Source organism: Colossoma macropomum, unplaced genomic scaffold (genome assembly GCF_904425465.1).
Source record: "Colossoma macropomum unplaced genomic scaffold, Colossoma_macropomum, whole genome shotgun sequence".
Taxonomy (NCBI): Eukaryota; Metazoa; Chordata; class Actinopteri; order Characiformes; family Serrasalmidae; genus Colossoma; species Colossoma macropomum.
Genome location: NW_023494786.1, coordinates 1,514,702 through 1,540,050, shown reverse-complemented (window position 1 = coordinate 1,540,050; position 25,349 = coordinate 1,514,702). Strand labels below are relative to the sequence as shown.

Below are 25,349 nucleotides of genomic sequence, written 5' to 3'. Positions count from 1 at the left end.
GACTGGATTTTATGACTATTTCAAATTAATGTTCTGGGAAAAAAAGGCTAGAGCAGAGCCCAGCAGAGCAGGGGTGAAGTTAACTCCATTACAAGCTCAAGCCTGTAAGACCAAATGAAAAAGATTTTGTGCTTTTTTTTGCCTTTATGAAAAACAGTCTGCATTGTTGATGCTGTACTAGAACTGACATTTTAAGGGAAAAAAACCAGACCAAAAACATGGCAGTTTTTAAAAATTATTTCTAGTGGAAATATGGATAACCTTCATATATATATATATATATATATATATATATATATGTCCTACTCCACGATTTACACATTTTCAATGCATCTTTGTTATGCTAATCATTTGCTCTGAAAAGTTTTAACTTAAACTGGAGGCTTATTAGTCAGTTATGAATCTTAAAACTAACAACAAATTATTCAGTAACTACTATGAATTCTTTTCTTAGCACTATTTATTATTTACTAGTTTACTATTTACTAGTAATTTACTACTATGAGTTATTCAGTGTCCTCTATGGATTATTCAGTAACTGGTATTAATTATTCAATATCTACTATAATTTATTCAGTAACTTCTATGAATTACTTAGTATCCACTATGAATTATTCAATATCCACTATGAATTATTCAGTATCTACTATGAATTATTCAGTATCTACTATGAATTATTTAGTAACTACTATGAATTATTCAGCATCTACTATAAATTATAAAGTAACTACTGCAAATTATTCAGTATCCACTATGAATTATTCAGTATCTACCTTGAATTATTCAGTATCTACTATGAAATTTTCAGTATCCACTATGAATTATTCAGTATCTACCATAAATTATTCTGTGTCCACTATGAATTATTCAGTAATTACTATGAATTATTACAAAACCACGATGCATTAATCAGTAACTACTATAAATTATCCAGTAACTACTATGAATGAGCAGGAGCACTATGCTATACTAATAACAGTCCTTAGGTGAGAATCCTAATGTCTACCTCTGTAATGTGAGTAAAATTGTAAATAAAGTAAAAATCCGGCTGTTAAACGCTGTAAATGAGTGAGGGACTGAAGGGTGGACACACATACAAGTTTAAAGGGGTTAAAATGTTGTGTTTGTTTGTTCTGCAGGTCTGATTCGTCTCCAGGAGCTGATCAAAGCTCCTTCTCGATACAACATTAAGATAAAGATCCGTCAGCTGCCGGTGGGGAGTAAAGACGCCCGGCCGCTTCTCAAGGAGATGAAGAAAGGCAAAGAGTTCTGCGTCATCTTCGACTGCTCGTACCAGACATCAGCAGAGGTGCTCAAACAGGTAACACACACACCTGGCTTCACTCACTCACCCAACACTTGTCAAATACTGACCTTTTTAAACCTGTAAGTTCATGTCACTGGTCAAACAGGATTAAGAACAGTTCATCATATTTTATCAAATAAAAGAGTAAATATTCCACCTCTTCCTCCAACCACCCCCACCTATCATACAGCCCAGAGACCCTCCCTGATACACAATCAGGGCAAAAGTCAGAGACCCCTCCAGTCAAAACGGTCGTTAACCCCTTAAAATCTTAGGCTTATTACATATTAATCTCTTAACAACCCAGGTTTATTACATACAAAGGCTTACTATTCAGTAACTACAGGGACTTCAGTGCAAACTGGTTGAGCTATTCCTAGATTACAGAAGTGTGTAATAAATCTTGTCAGCTCTGGTCATTTGAAGGTTAAATGTTGTAATGAGACTGAAAAATAACTACATGCAAATTCTGAGATTTTCCCGCTGCATGCTGCCTGACAGAGCCAGGATAAAAACATGCCTTGACACAGTTTCTTTGTATTCCGGGCCGTGTTTGTCCGGATTTGTGCCAAATAATTCCATTTGTGTCCCTCTAGCAGTGCAGAGATATCATCCAATCCTGTCCTTCACTAAAAGACAGCAGCAGCCCTTTAGCCTTTCAGCTAGCTGTGCTAACACTCATCAGCTCAGTGTATCTCGCTCTTCAGTTAGCTTTTTAGCTAGAACACCCATCAGCTCAAAGTGTAGCTCGCTCTTCAGTTAGCCTTTCAGCTAGCTGTGCTAACACTCATCAGCTCAAAGTGTAGCTCGCTCTTCAGTTAGCCTTTCAGCTACAACACCCATCAGGTCAAAGTGTAGCTCGCTCTTCAGTTAGCCTTTCAGCTACAACACCCATCAGGTCAAAGTGTAGCTCGCTCTTCAGTTAGCCTTTCAGCTACAACACCCATCAGGTCAAAGTGTAGCTCACTCTTCAGTTAGCCTTTCAGCTACAACACCCATCAGGTCAAAGTGTAGCTCACTCTTCAGTTAGCCTTTCAGCTACAACACCCATCAGCTCAAAGTGTATCTCGCTCTTCAGTTAGCCTTTCAGCTACGACACCCATCAGGTCAAAGTGTAGCTCGCTCTTCAGTTAGCCTTTCAGCTACGACACCCATCAGGTCAAAGTGTAGCTCGCTCTTCAGTTAGCCTTTCAGCTACAACACCCATCAGGTCAAAGTGTAGCTCGCTCTTCAGTTAGCCTTTCAGCTACAACACCCATCAGCTCAAAGTGTATCTAGCTCTTCAGTTAGCCTTTCAGCTACAACACCCATCAGCTCAAAGTGTATCTCGCTCTTCAGTTAGCCTTTCAGCTAGCTGTGCTAACACCCATCAGCTCAAAGTGTATCTCGCTCTTCAGTTAGCCTTTCAGCTACAACACCCATCAGCTCAAAGTGTATCTAGCTCTTCAGTTAGCCTTTCAGCTACAACACCCATCAGCTCAAAGTGTAGCTCGCTCTTCAGTTAGCCTTTCAGCTAGCTGTGCTAACACTCATCAGGTCAAAGTGTATCTCGCTCTTCAGTTAGCCTTTCAGCTACAACACCCATCAGCTCAAAGTGTATCTCGCTTTTCAGTTAGCCTTTCAGCTACAACACCCATCAGCTCAAAGTGTATCTCGCTCTTCAGTTAGCCTTTCAGCTACAACACCCATCAGCTCAAAGTGTATCTCGCTCTTCAGTTAGCCTTTCAGCTACAACACCCATCAGCTCAAAGTGTATCTCGCTCTTCAGTTAGCCTTTCAGCTACAACACCCATCAGCTTAAAGTGTATCTCGTTCTTCAGTTAGCCTTTCAGCTACAACACCCATCAGCTCAAAGTGTATCTCGTTCTTCAGTTAGCCTTTCAGCTACAACACCCATCAGCTTAAAGTGTATCTCGTTCTTCAGTTAGCCTTTCAGCTAGAACGCCTTTCAGCTTAAATTGTAGCTCTCTCTTCAGTTAGCCTTTCAGCTAGAACAGTCTTTAGCTGAAAATGTAGCTCTCTCTTCAGCCTAGTTCTTTACATGGTAGAATGGTTATGTGCATGGTGAAGTGGTTCAGATTGGTGTAGAATGTGTGGTACATGGATCTACATAGAACCTTTTGGACATTGGTTCAGTATAACACGATAGGTTTCAAGTTTTTGGATGCAACACAAAGCGTTCGGTGTGTGGTGGCCTTTACGATAGTGCTAGCATCACAAGCCTAGACTTTCATGAAGTGGGGTAGAATTCTAGATGAAGGCTCCATTATATCACATGGATGAGAATTTGAACATGTCTCTGTCTCCACAGTTGCTGTTTATGGGCATGATGACCGAATATTACCATTTCTTCTTTACCACACTGGTGAGTCACACTGACCTCATGCCACAGCAGAGATACAGCATTGTCCTGACTAAAATGCAGATGTGATTAACAGAATATGACCACTGATTAACAATTGTGTGTAAGTGCACACTGCTAAGTTTCATCCATCATTAGCAGCTAAGCATATTAGCATTTTTAGTGTTTTAGACCTTTTACAAGAAGAACCAATTAATCGGAAGAGACAATTATGCTTGGAACAGTTGAAGGTAAAAGAGGAAGAGGACAAAAAGAGCTACAAGATGGTTGGAGACAACCAAAGAAATCACAAACAAGCTGTTAAGAAGCCTAAAGGCCCGAAAAGAAGGCAGGAAGAACGGTTGCCAGGAATTGGAACTGACTTGACGGCACTTAATAATATATTTTTTGTTACATATATAGATTTACAGATATATATATATATATATATATTATATATATATATATATATATATAGACAGTCAGATATAGCTGCTGTCCAAGCAGTCAAAGTCTGTAATTATCTCACTGTGTTTCTCGCAGGATCTGTACGCTCTGGACCTGGAGCCGTATCGGTACAGTGGGGTGAATATGACAGGTTTCCGTCTGCTCAACATTGATAACCCTGAGGTGGCGTCTGTGCTGGAGAAGTGGTCCATGGAGAGAATGCAGGCTCCTCAAAAACCCGAGAGTGGCCTGACCGAGGGCATGATGACGGTCAGTGTATTGATAAGACATTTGGACTGTAACATATTTCAGGCAATTGTCCTATCCAGGCTCACAAAATATGCTGTTGCCAATTGGCGAAACCACATAAGCATTGGCCTTATTGCCACCAGGTTGATCCCTGGTGATGCTACAGCGATTCGTGGCCGGGAGTCCAAGAGAGCACAATTGGCCTCTCTCTCTCTCTGGGTGCTCGGCGCGATATTAGCCACCCATCTTTGCTAGCTGGCTATGTTAGTTGATGGAGCCAACCCTGGTCCTGGAGATCTGCCTTCCTGCAGAGTGTAGTTCCAACCACACTCTGCCAATTAACTTGTTCAGAAGCTCTTGATTGGCTAGATCAGGAGTGTTAGGTAAAGGGGGAGGGGCAGATGCAGGTTGGTACTAAACTCTACACAAAAGTAGATCATCAGGAGGACGGTTGGTGACCACTGGTGTATGGTCATTGAGGCAACTCTAGGCAATACCTACGCAAGCTAAATAACTTTTAAAGCAACATTTATATGGATGTAAAAGGTCTTGCCTCAACACTTTAGTTATGTATGGTTGTAGAAAAAGGTAGTACATCTCAGCATTTTCAATATATCTGCATTTTTTTGTAAATATGGGTTTATATTCTTCTTTTCTGTGGGTAACCAGTGGATTGCAGACTAGATGTGTATACCAGCACCCACTATACTACTGTATACTACTATTCAAAAGTTTGAAATTGACATTTTAGTCATTTTTGTTATTTTATGTACAACTTATAACATATACAGTGTAGATTTAAATATTACATCCTATTTATATATTATTTTTATTCAGTATTCCAAGAATTCTGTGAGCTAGAAGTGAATAAAATGATGAATAATAGACTGCAATTATCTATTTATATATCTATTAATTTTTTGGTCAATTTACCTGCCTTCATGTTCTATCTCCATTTTGGAAATAGGATGGATTCTGAATATTGATTAACCTCTCAATGTTCTACAGCTTTCTCAATCATTTTAGAACCTTCTACAGGTCTGTTCATCATTCTGGACACATCTAACATTCGTTTTATTTACAGCTTCCTACTGAGGTTAAAATCTGAAACCTGTAAAGTTGTTCAAGACTGACATATTTGAATTATTCATGCAACCGAATCAGTTTTATATTATTGACATTTATTACAAACTTTTGAGCAGTGGTGTGTATCTAAGGTTTAAGCATCTGCCTGTTCATCTCTCTCCAGACGGAGGCGGCTCTGATGTATGATGCTGTTTACATGGTGGCGGCGGCGTCCCAGCGAGCGTCCCAGATCACCGTCAGCTCTCTGCAGTGCCACAGACACAAACCCTGGCGCTTCGGCTCGCGCTTCATCAGCATGGTCAAGGAGGTGAGCTCACCTGACCTGCTTCTGCTTACCTGTGCTCTGTCCTAATGTGAATTTACGTCCTTACACCAAATGTAGATGATCAGCCAAGACGTTTAGAATCTGCTTCATTAGAACGCAAATGGAGTTAACAAGTAATGGAAGCGAATACCCACTAATAGCTTATACCCCGACTGATGCTGAGTGATGATTGTAGAGGTGATGAAACGTGGCGTCAAATTTGTGTGTTTAAGACTGTAATACTGTGAATTCTTTGAAATCTTTTGAATTCTGTTAATTGTAGAACTGTAGTCTGTTAACTGAAGAATTACAAAGACCTTACATGTTCTCGGGCAAATGGCAGTCCATGTCCATGTTTTCCTTGTCCAGTTCTTGGTCCATGTCAGTGGGCTCTTTCTGGTCCAGTTCTTGGCCCATGTTCATGGGTTCTTCTTGGTCCAGTTCTTGGTCCATGTTCATGGACTCTTTTTGGTCCAGTTCTTGGTTCATGTTCATGGGCTCTTCTTGGTCCAGTTCTTGGTCCATGTTTATACGCTCTTCTTGGTTCAGTTCATGGTCCATTTTCATGGGCTCTTCTTGGTCCAGTTCTCGGTCTGTGTTCATGGGCTCTTCTTGGTTCAGTTCATGGTCCATTTTCATGGGCTCTTCTTGGTCCAGTTCTCGGTCTGTGTTCATGGGCTCTTCTTGGTTCAGTTCATGGTCCATTTTCATGGGCTCTTCTTGGTCCAGTTCTCGGTCTGTGTTCATGGGCTCTTCTTGGTTCAGTTCTTGGTCCATTTTCATGGGCTTTTCTTGGTCCAGTTCTTGGTTCATGTTCATGGGCTCTTCTTGGTCCAGTTCTTGGTTCATGTTCATGGGCTCTCCTTTGTCCAGTTCTTGGTTCATGTTTATATGCTCTTCTTGGTCCAGTTCTTGGTTCATGTTCATAGGCTCTTCTTTGTCCAGTTCTTGGTTCATGTTTATATGCTCTTCTTGGTTCAGTTCTTGGTTCATGTTCATGGGCTCTTCTTGGTCCAGTTCTTGGTCCATGTTTATACGCTCTTCTTGGTTCAGTTCATGGTCCATTTTCATGGGCTCTTCTTGGTCCAGTTCTTGGTCTGTGTTCATGGGCTCTTCTTGGTTCAGTTCATGGACCATGTCACTGGACTCTTACTGGTCCAGTTCTTGGTTCATGTGGAGCTGGAGCCTATACCAGCAGTCATTGGGTCGAAGGCAGGATACACCCTGGACAGGTCGCCAGTCCATTGCAGGGCAGACAGACACATACATTCACACCTAGGGGCAATTTAGCCTACCCAATTAGTCTGACTGCGTGTCTTTGGACTGTGGGAGGAAACTCATTCAGACACAGGGAGAACATGAAAACTCCACACAGAAAGGACCGGCCAGGAATCAAACCCAGGCCATTCTTGCGGTCAGACGACGGCACTACCCACTGCACCACCATGCCACCCTTACAAATTGTAGCAGTCATATATAAGAGATGGAGTAGTTTGTAACTTAAAGCCCAGCAGATGAAATATTATGGTTTTGAAATGTTAAGCATTTTAAAGTAGTTTGTTTCTGTACCTTATAAACAGCTTTGTCTGACATTATTTTGGGGTTTGAAAAGGGAAGAGCACAATGATTGCTCGGTAAGTTCTGTGGTTGAAGTCGGCATTGGTGTTCGCTCCATCCCTCGCCCCTATGAGGGCTCATCTAACACCCTTCACTTCAGCTAATAAAGTAATAGAACAGGCCTGAAGATGGCACTGGGGATTTCCCCAGGGGGAAATGATGGGTCAATATGGATTATAATATGGATATGCATACATATGTTGGTTTTTGTGACATTGAAGACAATGTCAATGAATTTAAAATGAACTGCTGAGTGAACAGTATGTTTTGAAACTTTAAAAATGTTCACATACTACACCAAACTCTTAAATCAAAAGCTGGGAAACTTTGGGCCATTATATGAGCTCTTAAACAGTATTATTCTGTTGAAACATCTTCTGCAAGGATGTTAGCTAGTTGTTTCTAGCTAACAGATGGAGGATGATTGAACACACCACTGCCCTCGTGTAGTGTGTATGTGTGTGTGTGTGTGTGTGGGAAGAGGGGATTGAGTGGGATTTGTTTTGCAGTAATAATGAGAAGACTAAATCTCCACAGAGGACCACTCCAGTTTTCCCAGCTTGCTGTGCAAGAAGTCAGGCAGTGGAGTTTTCCCAGAATGCTGTGCAGGCAGTCAGCTTGTTGACTTTCCCAGAATGTCATGCAGGGTTTCAGTCTCGGTCTCCCAGAATTCCTTCCATGTAACGTTTAGCCCGGTTAGCCAATATGTGCAATGATCATGGTTAAATGATTGAGATGAATCATTATTAGATAGTTCAATGAGTTATGGCTAAATGGTAGCAGGGGAATCATTATTAGACGGTTCAGCGAATCATGATTAAATGGTTTAGGGGAATCATTATTAGATGATTCAGTGAATCATGATTAAATTGTTTAGGGCAATTATTATTAGATGGTTCAGTGAATCATGATTAAATGGTAGAGGTGAATCATTAGTATATGGTTCAATGAATCATGATTACATGGTTTAAGGGAATCATTAATAGATGGTCCAGTGTATCATGATTAAATGGAGAGATGAATCATTATTAGATGGTTCAGTGAATCATAATTAAATGATATAGGGGAATCATTATTAGATGGTTCAGTGAATCACGACTAAATATTAGAGTGAATTTTTAGGGGTTATTTGAAGTGAATCAGTTTTGGATGGTTGAGTGACTCTTGGTTAGATGCTGGAGTGAATCAGTTTTAGATGGTTGAGTGAATCTCTGTTAGATGCTGGAATGAATCAGTTTTAGATGGTTGCATGAATCAGTTATAGATGGTTCAGTTATAGATGGTGAATCTGTTTGTGAATTGAATTAGTGAATTGGTTCGATGCTGGAGTGAATCAGTTTTAGAGGGTTTAGTGAATCTTGCTTAGATGCTGGAGTGAATCAGTTTTAGACAGTTCAGTGTATCTTGATTATTTGCTGGAGTGAACGGTGGATTGATGGCAGCAGTATGACTATAATCACTCTCTCTACAGACTCACTGTGATTGCAGTTCTACGATATGCTACGGTGCTTTTGATGACCAGGCCATAATCTCCCCAGCATTTAGTGTTCAATGGTTTATTTTGGGATTAAAAGGGGATTTGAAGAGTTGATTCTGTAGTAGAGATATTTAACGTTTGTTTTCTGGAAGGGAAAATAGAAGCATTTCTTAGTGTTTGTCTTGGTCGTTCTCTATAAGCAGTGATGAAAACAGCTGGAGATGGAAAATGATGCACTAAATGAAAGATGCATTATGAATTAATATCAAATGCACACATTATTAGTTGGCTCATTGTCTTACAGGCACTTTAACTCATACCATTTGGCTTATTGCTGATGCATTGTTCCTTTCTTTGTTGGATTCATGTGCCTGTTTAATGGGCCTCTTTGAGAACAGATCTGATCTACTGATCAGTCTGATCTATTGATCAGTCTGATCACATTTGATTCATTTGATTCAAATGTGTCTGTCACTTCCACATGAATAAAACACATAACATCATCATGACTTTGTGTTTCAGATGATCTACTTTCACCAGTAATTGTGCTGATGTTATATATTTTATTCATGTGGGTTTATGTGGATTTGTCAATTTCATCACCAATGTGTTTGTGTTTATTTTTATATTAACCTCTAATGAGGACTAGAGATCATTTCCTCCCTCTGTTTCTGTGGTCAGGCTCAGTGGAACGGGCTGACTGGACAAATAATCTTAAACAAGACAGACGGTTTGAGGAAGGAGTTCGACCTGGACATTATCAGTCTGAAAGAGGACGGCATGGAAAAGGTGGGTGTACCAACCCCCCTCTACAGCGGGCAGTACTCAGCTCAGGCTAAGCAGGTGTGATTCAGCAGAGAAATGACCAAACTCTGCTGGACAGCACATTATTACAGTGATGATCACATTATTACAGTGATCATCACATTATTACAGTGATGGCCATATTATTACAGTGATGATCACATAGTGATCACACTATCACAGTGATAATCACATTTTTATAGCGATGATTGCGTTGTTACAGTGATGATCGCATTATTACGGTAATGATCACATTTTTATAGTGATGCCAACATTATTACAGTGATGATTACATTATTGTAGTGATAACCACATTATTACAGTGATGATCAAATTACCACAGTGATGACCATATTATTGCAGTGATGATCACATCATTAATGAGATGACCACATTATTACTGTAATTACTGCAGTGATTATAAAATGTTTACAATGATGATTGTCATTACAACAGCAAAGTCATTATTACGGTGATGACCACATTATTACAGTGATGACCACATTATTGCAGTCATTATTGTCATTTCAACAGTGAAGTCATTATTACAGTGATGACCACATTATTAGTGATGATCACATTATTACAGTGATGACCACATTATTGCAGTGATGACTGTCATTTCAACAGTGAAGTCATTATTACAGTGATGACCACATTATTACAGTGATGACCACATTACTGCAGTGATGACTGTCATTTCAACAGTGAAGTCATTATTACAGTGATGACTGTTATTAGCGATGATTACATTATTAGTGATGTCCACATTATTACAGTGATGATCACATTATTACAGTGATGACCACGTTATTAGTGATGACCACATTATTGCAGTGATGATCACATTATTACAGTGATGATCACATTTTTACAGTGCTGATCATATCTTTAGAGATGACCACATTATTACAGTTATAATTATTTAATTACATTGAGTATTTCATCGTTATGAAAAGTGTCATTATTATAGTGAAGATCACATTATTATAGTGATGATCACAATATTACAGTGTTGCCCACATTATTACAGTGATTACCATGTTATTACTGTGATGATCACATCTTCGGGAGATGTCTAGATTATCACAGAGATGATCAAATGATTACAGTAATGATCACATTATTACAGAGAAGATTATGTCATAACAACAATGAAGTCATTATTGCAGTGATGATCACATCATTTTGATGATGATAACAGATGCCTTAGTAATAATAAGTTAATCTGTGTTTAGATTTCATTGATCACCAGTCCTGTTCAGGACTCTGCAGCTTCACTCATAAATGTAATATGTTATTTTTTTGTTTGTTTTCTCTTTCATTTACTTCACAAGAACGATGCTGGGCGCTTTAATAAAGTGTGGAAGAAGGTTTGTTTGGTGTCTCAACCTGTTTCTCCTTGTTATGGCTTCCATTCCTCCCCTACAGCCCTTTATCTTCCCTTTATTTTTAGTCTCCAAATCTGCCACTCTCTGTTGATGTTGGTGGATATCTGAGTCAGCAGAAGTAGCAGAGAGTTTCCTGCTGTTAGCAGTGGCTGTACAGCGTGACCATGAAAATGAAAATGAGTTTAGTGTAACCATGGAAATGGGTGCGTCGTAACTATGGAAATGGATGTAGAATATCAATGGAGATGAGTGTCCACTAACCATGGAAATCAGTTTTGCATGACCATAGAGATGAATGTAGTGTAACCATGGAAATGGGTGTAGCATAACCATGGAAATCAGTTTTGCATGACCATAGAGATGAATGTAGTGTAACCATGAAAATGGGTGTAGCATGACCATGGTATGGGGGTAGTGTAACCATGGAAACTGGTGTAGTATAACCATGGAAATCAGTTTTGCATGACCATAGAGATGAATGTAGTGTAACCATGGAAATGAGTGTAGCATGACCATGGTATGGGTGTAGTGTAACCATGGAAACTGGTGTAGTATAACCATGGAAATCAGTTTTGCATGACCATAGAGATGAATGTAGTGTAACCATGGAAATGGGTGTAGCATGACCATGGTATGGGTGTAGTGTAACCATGGAAACTGGTGTAGTATAACCATGGTGACGGTGCAGCGTGACCACAGAGATTAATGTAGTGTAACCATGGAAATGGGTGTAGCATGACCATGGTGATTGGTGTACTGTAACCATGGAAACAAATGTAGCGTGACCAACGAGATAATGTAGTGCAACCATGGAAATGGATGTCGCATGTCCATAGTGATTAATGCAGTATGACCATGGAAAGGAGTGTAGTGTTACCATGAAAACTAGTGTTGTGTAATTGTGGAAATGGCTGTAGCATGATCATAGAATGGAAATGGGTGTGGTGTTACCATGGAAATGAGAGTAGTGTAACCACGGAGATGGGTGTACATCAAACTTGAAAACAGTTTTGCATGACCGTAGAAATGGATTTATTGTAACCATGGAAATGGGTGCAGTGTAATTATGAAAATGAGTGTAGGACATCTATGGAAATGTGTATAGTGTGTTCATGGAAATTGGTGTAGCAAAACCATGCAAATGGGTGTAGGGTGACCATAGAGATGAATCTAGTGTAACCATGGAAACGGGTGTAGTGTGACCATAGTGATTAATGTACCGTAACCATGGAAACAGGTGTAGCGTGACCATAAAGATTGAAGTAGCGTAACCACGGAAATGGGTGTAGCATGATCATAGAGATTAATGTAGTGTAACCATGGAAACGGATGCAGGCCACTGGGCGGGGGGGTTGTTGGGGTTAAAGTCCAGTGTAAACTAAAAAGCCCCCAGAAGAAGCCACACCTGTGCATATAGCTGAGTGTATGAATCTGGCTGTGTTTATATTGATATAGCTCTCCCACCGCAGCCAAACCAAGCGTAAGCAGTTTCTTCATGGGGCCGTTCCTGCGGTCATTAAATGGTCCGTCATTCCGTCATTATTCTCAGACGCTCATATAATGCGGTTTATGAAGCAGTCGGGTTACTTACACAGCAGAGGCTGCTTACGGCAGCAGTCAGCACAGCTGCACGATACGGACACAATACAGCATCGTCATCACACTGATACACACTGTGACCGTGATATCACTAAAACACACAGTGAAACCATGATGGGGTTAAAGATGGACCTGCGTGATTAATGTATGCTGAATCAGTGTGAAACCATCTGTCACAATACAATAATAATGATGGATTAGAGGCTCATTTGCATATTGCAGCAAAGGTTTAAATAGCAATTAGATGATATATTGTGCAGGTCTCTCTGTCCCTTTCTCTCTCTCTCTCTCTCTCTCTCTCTCTCTCTTCTCTCTTCCTTTCCCTCTCTCTTTCTTTTGCTCTCTATCACTTTTCTCTCTCTGTATCTCTATCCCTCTTCCTTTCTCTCTCTATCTCTGTATCACCTCTCTCCTTTCTATTTCTTTCTTTCTTTCTTTCTTTCTTTTTTTCTTTCTTTCTTTCTTTCTCCTCTCCCAGCCTCTCTCTTCTATCTCTTTCTCTTCCTCTTTCTCTCTTTCTTTCTTTCTTTCTTTCTTTCTTTCTTTCTTACTTTCTCTGTCTCTCTCTCTGTTTTTCTTTTGTGCTCTGTCTGTCTCTCTATCTCTCCTCCTCTCTCTCTCCTTTCTCTCTTTCCTTCTCTTTTCTTTCTGTCTTTCTTTCTTTCTTTCTTTCTTTCTTTCTTTCTTTCTCCTCCTCTCTCCACCTCTTTCTTTGTCTCTCTTTGTCTCTGTCTTTCTCCCTCTCTCTCCTATCTCTTTCTCTTCCTCTTTTTATCTCTTTCTTTCTCTCTCTCCCCCTCTCCCCCTTTCTTTGTCTCTGTCTTTCTCTCTTTCCATCTCTCTTCCTCTCTCTCTCTCTCTCTCTCTTTCTGTTTCTTTCTTTCTCCCCCTCCCTGCCTCTGTCTTCTATCTCTTTCTCTTCATTTTTCTATTTCTTGCTTTCTCTTTCTTCTCTTTCTATCTCTGTATTATCTCTCTCTCTATTACTCTCCCTCTCTCTGTGTCTCCCTCTCTCTCTCTCTCTCTCTCTCTCTCTGGGACAGATGCTGTGTCATAGATGAAGGTGTAATTGATGTTATTCAGCAGTTTGATCTCATCACTCAGGAGAATTATGCTAATGACTTTCTGCATGGAAAAACCTGATTGGCTGAGATTACTCCAGTGGAGCTGTGATAAATCCCTCTCAGTATAATGTACTTAAAGGTGTTTAACCTGGTTAGAGAGGGCAGCTCAAACACCAGACAGACACCTCTCCCCTCTCTGAGACCCGTCTGTTTTATTTGTTTACTCTTGTTTATCCTCTCCTGTAACCCTCTTCCTGCTTTCATTGTTTTTAACCCTTTGAAGTTTGACCGTTTATTCAATTTGAGTTACAGACTGTACAAAATATTGACCTAGAGTGCACATACAGCTTTTTCCCCATACCAATATTGATATTGAAACCTTGAGTATCAGCCGATACCGATATTGAAACCCTGAGTATCAGCCCATACTAATACTGATGTTAAAACCTTGAGTATTAATCGATACCACTATTGAAACCTTGAGTACTGGGTGATACCAATATTAAAACCTTGAGTATTGGGTGATACCGATATTGTGCTTTATTTCAGATCGGGGTGTGGAACTCAAATTCAGGGCTTAATTTGACAGACAGTGTTCGAGACAGGACGACTAATGTTACAGACTCCATGGCCAACCGGACCCTAATCGTCACCACCATTCTGGTAAAGAGTAACTGTTATCCAATACAATTTTTAGAAAATTTCTTTTATATTGTGGCATTAACCTTCTTTATTTTTTTTTCTCAGGAAAACCCGTATGTGATGTATAAGAAGTCAGATAAGCCGCTGTATGGGAACGACCGGTTCGAGGGCTACTGTCTGGACCTTCTGAAGGAGCTCTCCAACATCCTGGGCTTTTCATATGAGGTCAAACTGGTGTCGGATGGCAAGTATGGTGCGCAGAATGATAAAGGCGAGTGGAACGGGATGGTCCGTGAGCTCATAGATCATGTAAGTCAAACCAACGTGTTCCATTTTTGATGTGTCCCCCATATTAGCCTAATGCAATCAATGAAACTGTAGAACAGACTCAGTTTATATCACAATACCTACATTTAGAGCCGGTTATTCATTCAGCCTAACGAGAAACTGTAGAACAGACTCAGTTTATATCACAATACCTACATTTAGAGTCAGTTATTCATTCAGCCTAATGAGAAACTGTAGAACAGACTCGGTTTATATCACAATACCTACATTTAGAGTCAGTTATTCATTCAGCCTAATGAGAAACTGTAGAACAGACTCGGTTTATATCACAATACCTACATTTAGAGTCAGTTATTCATTCAGCCTAATGAGAAACTGTAGAACAGACTCGGTTTATATCACAATACCTACATTTAGAGTCGGTTATTCATTCAGCCTAATGAGAAACTGTAGAACAGACTCTGTTTATATCACAATACCTACATTTAGAGCCGGCACTCAGGTCACATTAGTTCTGTTATTATAAGGGCCTAATTAATGCCGGAATAATGGTGACTAATAAGGGTCAGGTCATAGAATAAATCAGATATTCCGGTCTGTTTGCTGCAGGTGGCGGATTTGGCCGTGGCTCCCCTCACCATCACCTACGTCAGGGAGAAGGTCATTGACTTCTCCAAGCCCTTCATGACTCTGGGCATCTCCATCCTGTACCACAAACCCAACGGCACCAACCCGGGCGTCTTCTCCTTCCTCAACCCGCTCTCGCCCGACATCTGGATGTACGTCCTGCTCGCCTGCCTCGGGGTCAGCTGTGTCCTCTTCGTCATCGCCAGGTAATGAGAACTTTAGGTGTAGCCACTTCACACAGACCCCCTAGTGGTGAGTCTTTAATTTGTTAAACCACATGCTCATCTGACTGGAGTCTAAAGCATTTTGTAGTCTCAAGTTGGTTTGTTTGCTCAAAATGACAGTTTTTGACAAAATCGACAATTTTTTCAACTTTGTTATATCATTTTTGTTCAGCCCGGTAAGAACTACACTAAAAGAATGTGGACACCCCTCGTAAGTTCAGGTGTCTCAGCTACACCTATTGCTAACAGGTGTATAAAATCAAGTACATAGCCATGCGATCTTTGTAGACAGTGGCAGTAGAGGGTCGTATTGAAGAGGTGACTTTAAACATGGCACTGTGATAGGATGCAACCTTTGCTACTAATCAGTATGGACATTTATGCCCTGCTAGGTCTGCCCCAGACAACTGTAAGTGCTAATAAGTGTCTAGGAGCAACAGCAGCTCAGCCATGAAGCGGTAGACCATGCATGCTTACCTGACTGAAGTGACCTGACTTCAGGAAAGTCTCCTGAGGTCTTCCTGTGCATTTGTTTGTTTGTTCAAAATAGTAGTTGATAACAAAAATCTAGAATTTTACATCTTTTTTGGATCATTTTTGAGGACAGAACACCATGCTATACCATTAAAGCTACTTTTCCACTGCATGGTACCAGCTCGACTCGACTCGACTCAACTGTACTCGCCTTTTTTGGTTTTCCACTAGGCAAATCTGGTACCTGGAACCTGATGCCGGGTACTATTTTTGGTAGTACCTTCGTGGAGGTTCCTAGTGAGCTGAGCTGATGCCAAAAATATGACAAAAAAGTGCTACAAACTACTGATTGTTCTGAGAGACTCGTTAAAGACATTAGCACACTAACATTAGCTACTAAGTTAGCGTAGCCTCTTGCGTCGCCTTGTCGACCAGAACAGTCTTCGTCTCACTCTTATGCTCTGATTGGCTGTATTCCAGTCTTAAATGCATGCAGGATCACCATTAAAAGGTTCTTGACTCTGCGCCCGGTGATTTGGCCATCGCACAGCAGTTCTTACCCAGTGCTAATGGCTCAAACAGACTCAGCTGGGTGTGAGATTTGTGACTCTCCTCTGATCTGTCGGTGCTTTTGAACAGTGTTAAAAGTCTTTGCTATTGGCAAACAAGAGAACGGAAGAGACCAGTGGCCAATATGTGATTGGTGGCTATTTTTTGGCTAAATTTAGTCTGTTAATCAGAGTGAATGGAGTCATTTCAGATTTCGAGTCCTTATGATGGTGTAAATATTTTGCCTTCTATGTTTTCGTGGCACATTATTGTGCTTTCCATGCAATTTGTAGATTCATACAGTTCCTTACATCAACACTTACAGTATTTAACCGTCACTGACTGTAACTTTGTACAACTATCCCAAACTATCCATTGCTATCATCCGATGACATGATACAAAAGTGAAATAAATAATGGAATAAATTAAATAAAAGTCATGCTAGAAAAAACAGCATAGACTAGCATGGCTGGTCACCAGCGAAACCAGCATGGTCAGCAGCAATGGAAGTTAATACACTGGTTACTAGCAAAGCCAGCTTATGATGTGTTTTGGATGCTGGTATGCTGGTCAACCAGTATGCTCATGCTTGGTGACCAGCTAAACCAGCACCATCACTAACATGTATAGAAGAAAGTGAGTCCTCATTAGCAACCGTATACCTCTTAGCTCTTTAGCTCGTCTGAGGTAGCCTCTGTTGGTTGTCTATCATGCAAACCTACTCATTTCCGTAAACCTACTCATTTCCCTCAGCTATTATTGAATAAGAAAACACATTCTGGAATGTTATTCATCTGCGTTCTGCAAAATCTTACACAAAAAATAAAAAAAATATCCATTCAGTGTCTCTTACGGACACTCAAATATCAAAATTAGCCAGAATGCACATCCCTAATCAGTATCTATTGCTACAATCATTAGCAATTACCATTAAAACTGTTAGCTTGCCTACTTTGTATCTAGAAGTCTAAGATCTGCCTTCACTTCACTGCTTTTCAGCCCATTTTAACCGTCATTTGTTGTAAACAGTAGCAAAGCAAGTCATCTTTTGTAGCCTGCTTTGCGTTTCAATATTGCCGTTATGTGAAATAAGCATAATACTGGGCATTACTCTCAAGAAAGACAACATGGACATTAAGGCACAATGTATGGCTGAAAGGGTTAATAAATCCAGAGTTTGATGATGTTTAATGATAATATAATGATATTCAGGTAGGTGTTTATATGTCTGTGTGCAGATTCACTCCTTATGAATGGTACAACCCACATCCCTGCAACCCCGACTCTGATGTGGTGGAGAACAACTTCACTCTGATCAACAGTATCTGGTTCGGCGTTGGAGCCCTCATGCAGCAAGGTATGACCTTAACATAGGACTGTCTAAAGCAGGGGGGCACAGTTTTTTGTCCAGAGTGTAATCTTTATGGTGGGCCGAGGGCCAACAAATCAAAAGAGCTGGCTGGTAACTGGTTAGCGCTATGTTTTTGCACGTTACCAGTATAAAAGAAACTGTATTCCTTAAACATTCCAGGGACTTTTTTACATATAAGCACACTGCCTTGCCTTTACATTCAAACAATATGTTTCACACTGGTGGTCTCTACATTCCCACTTGTCGGTGTATCACCGCCTGTTATGACAGAGACGGTATAAAGGAGGAGGCGGTCAATGTCTGAAATATGAATAGGAACCCTCGTAAAGCTAAGGATGGTGTCTGTTTACAGAGAAAGTCCCGCCTTTTAAGAAAAACAAGCCAATCAGCTTGCTGGTTAAGCCGCGAGTGGGGGAAGCCAGAACAACCCAAAAAATCATGTTTTTTGTGTGTTATTGATCCAAACGCTACAAACTATTCATGAGGTTCTTGTCAGATTTTATCAGTGATTTCAAATCTGTTTTTAAATGGTAGTTTGACCTTCAGTTTCAAGTATTTTGGTCCCACCCTGTTTAATAAGAGAGGAATCTGGTCTTGTACAACAGGAAATAACTGCCCGGCAGCGTTGCAAAGATGGCTGCCGAGTAGACAGGCTTTTCTAAAAGGACTTTTATTATGCTCTATTAACTTGTAACTGCTAGCTACTTACAGCCATATTGAAAAGTTTGAGCACCCCTGGTTAAAAGACATGTTTTGTTGATTTTCTGAGTCAAAATAAGTTAACACATCATCTATGGTAAAAAGATGTAAATATGATTCAATTTCTATTTATTTGTTGATTTTAATATATTGGAAAAAACCGTAAAATATAAACTATACTATATCACTTAGAAAAACAACAAAATATGTCATTTGACCAGGGGTGCCCAAACTTCTGCTTTATATATATATATATTATATATATATATATATATATATATATATATATATATATATATATGATTACATTAAAGTGGCCCAAAACTAGCATTCATTTTGTTATTTGTTGTGTTATGTAATAGTCTGTAGTGCAGAATTATATCCCTCAACCTCAGCAGTTCAACAGAATTCACATTTTTTGTGTGCTTCTTTTGTGTTTTCATCCACTAATGCTCTCTCACTACAATATCCAGCATGTTTTCATTCACTACAGTACCCAGCATGCGCTGCATAGTTGAATAGCCATTGGGAGCCACCCTCAGTGCGATAAAGAAATCTTCTGATTTAGAAGTAAAAAAATACAGACATGATATTCAGCTTCCTAATGGTAATGTTAGCTATCTGGCCTTCTGACCCACCTTTGAGATACATCATCAGAAAGGGGTTTTCTTAATCTTTAAACTGAAAAATATCGCTCTAGAGACGCTGTGCACATCAGTTCAGAAGCAGAGTATATAACGGCAGTTGTCCGTTTCCTCCACAGGCTCGGAGCTGATGCCCAAAGCTCTGTCCACCAGGATCGTTGGAGGAATCTGGTGGTTCTTCACCCTCATCATCATCTCCTCCTACACAGCTAACTTGGCTGCTTTCCTCACTGTGGAGCGAATGGACTCTCCGATCGACTCGGCCGACGACCTGGCCAAGCAGACCAAGATAGAGTACGGGGCAGTGAGGGACGGGTCCACCATGACCTTCTTCAAGGTCAGAACAGACATGTTACCGATAATAAAGACAGCACTGAATAAGCAGCAGGAGAGAAAATGAGCCTACGTTTGGCCTATGGCCTGCTAATATGACCATTTAGCATTAGCATTAGCCTAAACAGACCCCATAGGCAACATTTGTACACAACACAGTGTTTTAACAATACAGTTAGAATCTAACTGAACAGAAACTGAAGCAAAGTTCCTCGAACAAAGGACTTTGTAAGAGCGTTGAAACACTTGGATCCACAACAGCAGCAAACTGTTTGTAGGAACCAACAAGCGGGTTACTGTCTACTTCCCCACCATTTTATAGGGTTCTAGAAAAGTGATAAAAGCTCTAGCTCCTCCTGGAGGCCTAGATGTTCTAAAACTCCTCGCAAATTTTAAAACTAGTAAATACTGGAACAGAGATTAAACCTTTCCAATAGACCTTCTTTTATATAGTGATAGACAACACAGTTGGACACAGAAAGCTCACACTACTGAACAAGCAAGTGGATGTTTTACTGATAATTAGGTTGACCTGGAAACTTAAGCCATCAAAAAACGATGAAAAAACTAATTTAAATTGAACTACTGGCGAACACGCTGTCATACCATGAACTACGTGTTCTACTGTTTTACAGAAATCCAAGATCTCCACCTACGAGAAGATGTGGGCCTTTATGAGCAGCCGTAAGAACACGGCGCTGGTGAAGAACAACCGTGAGGGGATCCAGCGTGTGCTGACCACAGACTACGCCCTACTAATGGAGTCCACCAGTATCGAGTACATCAGCCAGAGGAACTGCAACCTCACCCAGATCGGGGGGCTCATAGACTCCAAAGGGTATGGAGTGGGAACCCCTATCGGTAAGATCTGGAGCAGAGAACTCTGAGGAACCTACAGAGCACACTCTTAAAAGTAAACATTCCTCAATGGTTCCTGGTTTCTATGAGAAACCTTTAACTTGCATAGAAGCTTCTCTATCAATTAAAACATTCTTTCAGGCAGTGGTTCCCAATCCTGGCCCTGGAGGACCCCCTGCCCTGTGCATTCCAGTGTTTGCCCACATCTGATCCAACGAATCCACTAATTAACACACCCTTCCTGAAGGTGTGCACACAAAAACGTGCAGTTCAAGGGGTCCAGCACCAGAATTGGGAACCATTTGCTTTAGGGAGCCAAAAGTGGTTCATCTATGGTAATGGTCACCAACTTGCTTCTGGAGATCCACCTTCTTGAAGACTTTAGCTTCAACTCTAATTGACCCCACCTGATTCATCTAATCATTGCCTTCAGACGTCCTTGATTGGCTGAATGAAGTGAGTTAGATTTGGGTTGGAGGTAAAACCTGCTGGGAGGTAGAGTTGGTGACTCTTCTATGGCATGACTCCATCGCTGTTTAGCTGATTCCTACCCTGGAAACTTCTGCAACTGGAGATGTTGGAGGTCTCAATGTAAACAAGCTATCAGCTAATAGTGTGAGAATCAAATCTTGACCTCAGAATGGAAAATCGTACCAAACCTAAGAAAATAAGTATGTCTTTACATCCGTAATTGTAAAGATCAAAGATAACATAAAGATATGTTTTCCAGGTTCTCCGTATCGGGATAAGGTGACGATAGCGATCCTGCAGCTGCAGGAAGAAGGGAAGCTGCACATGATGAAGGAGAAATGGTGGAGAGGGAATGGCTGCCCGGAGGAAGACAGCAAAGAGGCCAGCGCTCTCGGCGTGGAGAACATCGGTGGAATTTTCATCGTTCTGGCCGCTGGACTGGTGCTGTCCGTCTTCGTGGCCATCGGAGAGTTCATCTACAAATCACGCAAGAACCTGGATGTGGAGGAGGTCAGTGTGGGTCAGTGCGAGTGGCACAACAAGTTCTGACAGACAGAACATGTCCAGAGCCGTGGACGCTACGACTTACCCACAAAACGTTCTTCGGAACTTCTTTATGAACATTTTTTGTTCAGGACAGTCAACTTACGGAGCAGAACCAGGGCTGATTTCAGCTTTGGTTGCCCACAGACTGTACGTGGACATGACCAGCACTGAAAAATCAAGCTGGACCACTCGGTGGGACGATCCTTGCGCTGCAGTTTAAGATATGAAGAACTGCAACGCGGCAATTGCAAAACTTTCATAGGGTAGTTAGTTTCAACGTAGTTTTCACGTAGATAAGAAAAACTTCTCTACTGAAACTCTTTTTCCTAAGATATCTTTTACGAAAGCTCTACAATTGTCATGAGCTTTCTCTTTCACACCTGAAGGAGGCCGAACAAGGTGATTTATGCTGAACAAGGACATTTAAAAACACAATCTATATATATTAATAACATTTTATTTTAATTGGTAAACATTACAGTACTGGGCAAAAGTCATAGACCACCTTTCATTTCTTTAATTTCCAGTCAAAACTGCGGTTAAGTATGAGTTATTTATTGGGATTATACGCCCTTTTCACAAGAAACGGAAGTGCGTAACCGCTGGGTAAGGTTCCGCCACCTTACGGACAGTTACTAACCTCAGAAATACAGGCGTTCGTATCACTTCAGCACCACAGAAAGGTGTGTAACTTTATCTTTGTCATAGTTGCCAAGATTGAGCAATCTCAGCTAAGTTAACGTCTACAGAGTGATAAATCGCTGGAGGTGAAATAAACTATAACCAAAACGCTGGATTAGCCATGTTAGCCTGAGATGTTGAAACAGCTCGCTAACATTAAACTAGTTAAGCCAGCAAAAAGCTAAACACGTGCACATCCCCACAGGGGGGCACGCCGGGTCGTCAGTGTCCGCAGCGCCACTGCAGACCTTTTCTGATTTGCATTTATAAACACACAGCTGGTTTCCTGATACGTTTAATCTGCACAGAGAAACTGTCAAACTCTAAAAAGTCGCGAAGCTGAAGAAGCTTCTTGTTCGAATTTTTCAGTTCCACCTTAAACGGTGCAGCAGTTACATTCTGGTGGCTCAGGCACCATTTAGGTGGAACCACCGGCGCCAGTGAACGAACATCTACTCTCCCCCCAGCGCTCGCTCTCTCAGTCGCTGATCATTTTGAGAGAGAAAGTGAAAACTGTTCCTCTGAAAGCGGCTGCAGCAGCAACTTTAAATCATGACCCGTGTTCAGTGTAACGTTAGTCAGCAGCGCTGAAATGCAGACACTGAGGTTCTTTTACTCCATTTGACGAAGTTTATTCCTTTATTAGTTGCACAAACCTGTTTTCCTCTGCTCACCGTCAGCTGAGAAACCACTGAAACTGAGTTAAGCTGGTTTTGCTTCAAGTTCTAACACTTGAGTGAGCTGTACAGGCTCAACTCATCATTATTGCTGTTGTTATTGCTTTAGCGGAAGCAGCGTCACCTGCAACGAGAACTTCCGGCAGAAAAAATGCGGAAATCTGAAAAGGGCCTATTTGGATCGTGAGAAGCAGAAAACGCTAAACCGACTTTTAAGACTGAACTTTGGGGATGTTTTCTGTTAAACAAGTTTTCTGCTTCTTTCTGACACTGACAGATGAAAAACTTGTACTTAATTTCTGTTTTGACTGGAAATAATAACAATAATTCTTTGCACAGTACTGTATGTGCTTAACTGTAATGACTGATTAGTGATTCTGGTGTTGTTTCTTTATATGATTTAACTCTGGAAGCAACTTTCTTCACCCATTTATTCAAAATCCTCCTTCTCCTCCATTGTGTATGCAGTGATTCTTCTTTTATATTGTTTGACTTATAGGAAAATGCATGTAAATGTGTTTTTGGTTGCTAATGTCTCTTTCTAATGTATATTTGAATGGTGGAGACGTTTCATTTCCTTTATTTCCCTTTCCTGTATTCATTCTTGTTTCCTACTGTATTCATATCGTTCTTCTGTATGTAAGTTGTTTGGTTATGAGTGGGTGTAAGGATGTGTAATCAGCCACATCTTCAATGTTTTCAGATTATATTCTGCCATAAAATCACTCCTGGCTGTTTTATGACTGTTAACGCTTAGAAATAGAGATGTTTCTGGTTTGATCTTTTTTCAATCATTTTTTGGCATTTGGGCTTGTTTTTTTTCACTTCAGAATCAAAAACTAACCCAAACAGGGAACGAACTGAACTTATGGTTCTAGATCTAGTTCATTTTCCACTTGCTTGGAGCAGAGACTCCATGATAACCATGATTAACAATTGTAAGGTCTTTTTGGTTCCTAGCATGATACTACAAAGAGTCTAATTTAGGTAATTAGCTATGTTGCTTGCTGGTTAGCTTAACTTACATTCCCAAAAGCGTCTACGTTGACATATAATCATGTGTAAAGTGGAGCCAAGGCTCAGTGTTTTCTCCTGAGAGAGGGAACTGCTGCATTGGTGGTCTTCCTTGCTTGCTATCTTTGCTTAAATGAACAGTTCAGTGACAAATTTACCAATTTAAATAAAACTTTTTACATAAATTACACCATTTTCTAGATGTAGTCAATCAGCCAAGATAAAATTTTGCTTCTTTAGCTTTAAACTGGAGTTACAAGGCTAATGTTGCTAGCAAACACTAGAAGTCAATAGTCTCTCAAATCTTTTCTGTAAATATATCCTCTCTCAACCCACATCAAGGCCTTCAGTGAGGTGGTGCAGACTTGTAGATGTGGTTACTGTGAACTATGTAGATGAATTTTAGATACTGGATGATTACGTTAGCGTTCACATGCATACTCAGTGTTCTTGGACCTCAAAGGTTACGAATGCATTCAGTTGGTTTTATTTGTGATCTAATAGTGCTTAGTGACTTTATCTTCACCCGGAAGAGCAAAAAAACTCGAGAAATTGTCATCAGCTTAAGCTGCAAGTGTTACCAAACAAAGAGGAGGATGCCTTAAAAATCCTCTTAGTCTTGGTTATTATAAAACTGAACCTTTTGGTATCGATGTCCAGTGGAAAAAGTACAGTTCCAGTTCTCTGGTGGGTCAACAGTATTAACCAACTGGGGCCCACAATATTAACCTCCTGGGGCCCACATCTATAGTCTAACTGGGGTCCACAACATAAACTCATCTGGGGCTCCCAATGATAATTAACTGGGGCCCACAATATTAACCAACTGGGGCCCACATCTATAGTCTAACTGGGGCCCACAACATAAACTCATCTGGGGCTCCCAATGATAACTAACTGGGGCCCACAATATTAACCAACTGGGGCCCACATCTGTAGTCTCATTGAGGCCCATGACTGTGGCCTATCTGGACATGTTAGCTGGGGTCTTAGAACAGGACCACACTGTAATTATATATGAAACGTTCTGACTCGTAGCTCATTCAAACGAGTGGGAAAACTGTGTGGAAAGTGCAGATTTTAAACTTTCAATCCAAATCACACTTGTGTTCGTGAACAGTAGAGGGGCATATTTTATGATAATCTGAATCTGATCAGTTATTATTGTTGTCTTTCACATTTTTGCCATGTTTTTGTGATGTTTTGACGTTGAAACAAACATATATTTTAAAGGCAGTCGGTAAACACAGGATTCATTTCTCCTCTCTGTATCTTCAGCACCAGCTCCTCAACTTCACTCCCTCTGGTTCAAATCATCTGAACCTGTGTTGGTGCTTTACTTAGCTAGAAAATATTCTGGGGTGAGCAGAGCTGTTAACATGTTAGCTAAGCACTGTGCACTGCGTTTGTTTATTTGGTGACCAAATAAGCCAACTAGAGGTGGGCGATACATAAAAAATGTAATATCATGATACTTCAAAAAGTTTTCACAGTACATGATACGTCACGATTTATGTTTTTTTCTGGCATGGATGAATTGGAAAAGACAAAATAGTACCAAAAA

General features: G+C 40.5%; 1 protein-coding gene across 1 annotated transcript in view; it reads left to right on the top strand.

Annotated features, from left to right (window-relative positions):
* Nucleotides 1-22,503, top strand: part of grik1b (glutamate receptor, ionotropic, kainate 1b) — a 44,856-nt gene extending 22,353 nt beyond the window's left edge. Inside the window, exons 4-15 of the mRNA XM_036557315.1 lie at nucleotides 1,140-1,321; nucleotides 3,618-3,671; nucleotides 4,191-4,364; nucleotides 5,593-5,736; nucleotides 9,509-9,616; nucleotides 14,235-14,348; nucleotides 14,433-14,636; nucleotides 15,225-15,448; nucleotides 17,729-17,847; nucleotides 19,325-19,542; nucleotides 20,174-20,399; nucleotides 21,127-22,503. Of these exons, the coding sequence (XP_036413208.1) occupies nucleotides 1,140-1,321; nucleotides 3,618-3,671; nucleotides 4,191-4,364; nucleotides 5,593-5,736; nucleotides 9,509-9,616; nucleotides 14,235-14,348; nucleotides 14,433-14,636; nucleotides 15,225-15,448; nucleotides 17,729-17,847; nucleotides 19,325-19,542; nucleotides 20,174-20,399; nucleotides 21,127-21,416 (2,057 nt within the window). The 3' untranslated portion in view covers nucleotides 21,417-22,503. The remainder of the gene's footprint in view (nucleotides 1-1,139; nucleotides 1,322-3,617; nucleotides 3,672-4,190; nucleotides 4,365-5,592; nucleotides 5,737-9,508; nucleotides 9,617-14,234; nucleotides 14,349-14,432; nucleotides 14,637-15,224; nucleotides 15,449-17,728; nucleotides 17,848-19,324; nucleotides 19,543-20,173; nucleotides 20,400-21,126) is intronic.
* Nucleotides 22,504-25,349: the final 2,846 nt, after the last annotated feature.